Genomic DNA, 5,522 nt, shown 5'->3' on the forward strand with positions numbered 1-5,522 from the left:
AAGGGGGCACTTCTAATTTGATTCAAAGCCTGGAGACACTTCTAATGCACACAGACCTAAATCTGGGCTAGAATCTTAAAAGGAGAAAATCTAACTAGCAGAGACATGAAACACCATTACTTGGCCATTCAACCTGTATTTTATTTGTGTGCATAAGGTATGCAAAAAATTAACGAGTTACCTGTAACAGATATTGCCCACTTACAACAGAAGACCATTTGACTGAAAGGCATTTTGTGAAATGACAGAAAAGAAAGGTTTACAACACAAACATACAAGTTGTTTTATTTTGGGCATATGATCTTTATTTAAACTGTTATATAGGAATAGCTTTATAGAATAAAATTTCCAAGTAGAATTTTTTTCTCTTTCTGCCTATGTCTGTTCCAAGCTTTGATGTTCATACTTCAGTTCCCACACTGTCCATGGGACAATGAATTCTTTATGTACAAAATTATACCCTGAAGGGCACTTCAAACAACAGGACACCTGTATATTTATTAGTAGGATATCACTTGCACAAATTGAAGTTAAAGTGGGGAGTATACAGTGAACACAAGTTGTCAAGAATAATTATAAAAGAGGAAAAATAAAGATTCTGGCATACGAAAGTTTCTTCATTACTCCTTAGCATATTTATAATCAACCAATTTCCTCTCACATTTTCCAGCTCTGTAAGATAAGACCTGTGTATCTTCCCAGAGTTTGTCTGTAAGCCATACAATTCCATTGTATGCATTTTCTAAAGTATTTTATGATGTGGCATAATTTCTCTGTAGGGGATCATCACTGGACACACAAATTGTTCCTTTGTCAGGACAATACTTCCAGTTCTTGATAATGACATTTTTGACAAACTTCCAGGAAAAGCTGCCACTTGATTACATCCATTTTCAGTTCCTTTGCCTATGATCTTCTATCCAAGTCACAAGGTTTGCAGATGAAAACCTCAAGTGTCCTGCACAAAAACTCAAGAGATATTATCTCCCCCTTAGTCAATGTTACCCCATGCATACATACACTTATGTACAGTTTTGCAAAACTTAATTTACCAATCAGCTTTACCCGTGGGAAAGTCACGTTACCCCTTTTGCAGCTAAGGGGTCCATTTGCCTGGGACTCTCCTGTTTCTGGGAGCTGCCTGTGAATTCCATGATGATGAGGCCCGATGGAGGTAGAGAGCTTTGCACCAGCAACACTGATGACCAAGCTCGGCAGCAGTGACTTTTATCAGCAGCAGCAGGCAGCTCTTTGTTCACAGGAGCATTGTCTCTGCCTCGGTATCTCACAGGTTCCATTTCAGCAGTCTGAAATCTTTATGTCTAGTTTCTCTCTTCATCCTCCTTTTTTAGTGTTTTTGGAAGAAGGAAATGGAGAAGAAGAAAGCCCAGACAAACAACTTACACCAGGATATCACTTCTCTTGCTGCACCATACTACCAGTGTTATCATGGCACACGTCAACATGACTGGGATCAAGATCAGAGTTATGAGGATTTCATCTGGTGGATCTTCCCAGTGAACCTTTTCTGAAGTACAGTTTGAAAAGAATTGTTTATGGATTCCAGTGATAAAGCCCTCTGCGAGGGGGTTTGGCCAAAAGCAACTCGCGTTGTTGGCTTCACGTTCTGTGCACTGGGTAAAGTTATCATAATACCTAGGAGAAGAAGAAAATGAAGAAAAGTTTAAATAAAACACATATGCATATTACACTTAGAGAAAGCTACACAAGGTGCCATATAGAATCTATAAGAGTGGGTCTGTTAAGTAGATACTCTGCTGAAGGACCTTTAATGGAAGCTGTGGGTACCAAATACCACACAGTGAGCAAGAAAGAGAACTGATTCACATGTACTGATATAATGGAGAGATTTCATGTGAAATTCTGAGATCCCGGATGGACAGTGGTCAAAACTTTGTCTTTTGGGTGCTGTTACTACAGCCAGGATCTCCTAATGCCACTTAGGTAGAATTAGACCGACCCCCCCCCCCACCTACTAGAGACATTTACAGTATCTTTAAAAAACATACACACAAATGTGCCAAGAACAGGACATTTTGAGCAGAAAATGGATAATTCATGCCTCATCTGTCACTGGACATGATGTCATGGCAAAAATGATGATGTGACGCTGGGACGGAGCCACAACATGCATTATTGTTTAACAGTTTCAGTTCTGTTGTACCCTCAGGCAGTGAGAAGATAATGAGAAAATAAACACACAGAATATTAGCTTTTGACAACCTTTATCTTTTTCCCAATTCCAGAAAACGTCCAGCAGGAAAAAAAAAAATTAAAAAATCATTCCTAATTGCACACGTTCACAATGCACATGAAAGATTGGGAACCCCTTGCAATGCCTAACACTTGCTTTCAACACAGCATATGCTGAAATTTACCTGTCCAGGGATAACTGATATTTATAAGAATTGTCTACTCCTCAGGGAAAAAAAAAAAGGAAATAATAAGCTTAAGTGAGTAATAGGATGGGTTTTGTGGTGTTACCATAAGCCAAAGAAATTCAGGAAGCAAATGGAGTATGGGGCAGGAGATCGGAAATTAAGAAGACGAAGAACGTCTGGTCGGTACATGAAGAGAGCGAGAAATAAGGAAGCTGAATTATTGTCTGTTCCATTTTTAAATAGTTCTTCCAGTCCTGCATGACTCAATGAACTTAATTCAAAGGGAGATTAAAAATAGCATGGAGAGAGCAAGAAACCCTATGACACTTCAAGGGACAGCATCCTGCACTATTACCTGAAGGCCCTAACCTCCCCTTCAGTACATACAAATACAGAAACTCCTGATGAATGACTCTGACATTAAGTACCACACAGGGCTAATGCTGACTCAATCCTTTGCTGTGAAGTAGTGGAGGAGAGCCATTCAGTGTTTGGGTGAAGACTGAAGTCCACTGTCTGTTAGGGGAGATGTCTGCCTGCCTATGCTAGAGGCTCACAGGTTGAGAATACAGGCTGCAGAGCACCCACGTTCTCAGGACTGTGTTCACAGAAAAAGCAAAAGCCTCACAGAGAGGTCCTTCTGCAACCTCCTCACAGTTCTCATTCTCAAGTAGTTTGAGCCGATGCTGCTTTATTCATCAGCAAACACACTGGACAATATACCAACTCCACACCCCGATGCTCTGGCACGCAGATGCATATACGCACAATGTATGTGTATTTTAAGCAAAACAACTAGAAAGGAAGCTTTGGTGACAATGTCAGCAGCCACAGGGAAACAACAGGAAATAAGCTAAAAATAAAATACAAATATTAGCTGTTTGTTTTTTTTATAGTGTCATTCTTCCCTACGACCTGGTAGTAGCCATTCTTTATGTCCTTGGACTAAATTAGAAGCTGAAGATGTCTAGCTGAATATGGGAGAGACAGTCCCAGAGGAGCTGAAGAATAATACATCTAAAGGCATGCCTACAAAGTGTGACAGACTACAATGCAGAGACAGCGGAGCTAGCATCCAGCCGCCCAGACAGGTCAGTGCTCTGTGTAGCACAGACACCAGGCAGGGCTCCAGAGAGCATCAGGCTCTGCTGCAGCCCTGCTCTGTGCCATGCTCTGGTAAGCAGGATTGTCCCATCGACAGCTGCTTCAGCTCTCTGCTGCCACAGCCACCCCAATTTGCCCATCTGTTCATGCAGAATAACAAAAAACAATAATAAATCCTTACCACCTGAGCAGACTTCATATAAAAGTACCCTAAACTGAAAGATTAAATTATACAAAATCTTTCTTTTTTTTTTTCCCTAGGTGTAAGATTCTATAGAAAGCTGTTCTTCCAAAAATTCTACAGATCTTTTTCACAAATGTTAGATGGTGTAAACAAAAATATTTCCCACTGATTTCGCATTTCAAGCATAACATAGCTAGAAAAATCTGGATTAATGTTGCCAAGAAGTCAGATAAAAATAATTAAGGAGTTCTATTGTATTTGAGGGACTGAATCCCTAAGAGTCAAAAATAGAATAAAAATGTTAATAGTTTGAATTCCTTACAGTTTCCCCTTAATATCCTCTCTCTCAAAAATAAGCTACCTGCACTATAACTGTTTTTTCATACAGAAAAGAAAGACAAGTTCCCTTTTCTGGTGAGCAGAGGCTGCTGTGCTCCATCTGTGGCTCCTTGTATGCAGAAAGCACCCTGGTGCATTGCAGAAGTAACACACTGAAGGGTAACAAGCTGTTTGCTTTCAGCACTGCCAGAAGTGAGAATGTAGATAAGAAAAAAAATCAGCTATTTGAGAATTACATGTCTGCCAGTAAAGATCAAATCACTTAAATACTGATGTAATTTAAGAGTTTATGTACTGCAACAGAAAGTTTATGTTAAAAAAAAAAAATCCTGTGCATGTTACCGTGTAAGAGCTGCCTCTGATGAAAGCAACTGAATCCTCATTACTGAAGCATGGGCTTTTTTCAGGTGATCAATCAGTGTGCAATTTGTTGGGCTTTTTTCAGAGGGAGGTAGAGGTTAATAGATATCTAATTCCAATTCAATTCTCCTACGCTTAATTCTCTTATGCCTTATGTAATTCTCTTTATTCAAATTGTAAAGGCTAGAGTAGGAAACCTTTCCATTCGGTACAATAAAATGCCATTCGGTATAATAATCCATTTGGTATAATAAAATCACAAAGATACCCTGACCTCTGACTGGAGGTACTTCAACACAAATGCAGAAAAATTGCACACTTCGTGAATGGAAAGAATAAGAAATTACATTTTCTATTTCTTCCCAGAACAAACTCCTTCACGTCTCAGATTACAAGCAGGTGTGGGAAGGTTATTATTTCCTGTGCTGAATCACATTTTCATCTCTTTCAGGCTAGCTACAAGGACCCTAGTTAATACTCAGAAAAGGTATATTGACTGGGAGCCAGGTCACAAGCTTTGTGATTAGTCGGCTGAAAAATTAACGTATCTGTGTTTCAACTCAGTCCAGAAGGCCAGTACCAAAAAACCAAAAACTAGGCACAGTCCGAGTATCAAAGCTGATATAAAGATATGCTGCCCCCTAATATGCTCAGGAGAATAATTGTAAGTTTTACTGAAGAACCAACTACTTGGTCATTATTGAAGATACTCACTTTCAGAGATCATTAAAAACACTTAATTCCTCTTTGGAGCAATCTCTGAGATGTAACACATTTGTCTTGAAAGACAATTTTCAACATTCAATATTTCATTTTCAGAGCACAAACACCTCTTCTCCTGTACGTTATGTTTCCACTAAAACAAATACTAACAATCGTGTGGTCAGTTTTTGCAAAAACTGTGTAAAAATTTATTTGTGAGTTATTTTACCTGAGAAAAAATATATTTTTATATATATATATACATACCTATAACCGAGTACCTGAACAATAGGCAGTTATTATCAGGAACACCAGTGCACACATTTGTCTTAATAGGACAGTGTTTCATGGAGCATCCACTCAAACTATTTTAATAGACAGCTGGACGTACTACATAGAATCATCATAGAATCATACAATGGTTTGGGTTG

The 5,522-nt window shown here is 38.9% G+C and overlaps 1 protein-coding gene across 1 annotated transcript; it reads right to left on the reverse strand.

Annotated features, from left to right (window-relative positions):
- Positions 1-1,400: 1,400 nt before the first annotated feature.
- RAMP3 (receptor (G protein-coupled) activity modifying protein 3) lies at positions 1,401-1,656 on the reverse strand (the record flags this gene model as incomplete). Its single annotated transcript, XM_010073399.1, has 1 exon — positions 1,401-1,656. A coding segment is annotated over one exon (256 nt), but the record flags the coding sequence as incomplete, so codon positions are not given.
- Positions 1,657-5,522: the final 3,866 nt, after the last annotated feature.

Source organism: Pterocles gutturalis, unplaced genomic scaffold, assembly GCF_000699245.1.
Source record: "Pterocles gutturalis isolate BGI_N339 unplaced genomic scaffold, ASM69924v1 Scaffold16112, whole genome shotgun sequence".
In the NCBI taxonomy this organism is placed as follows: Eukaryota; Metazoa; Chordata; class Aves; order Pterocliformes; family Pteroclidae; genus Pterocles; species Pterocles gutturalis.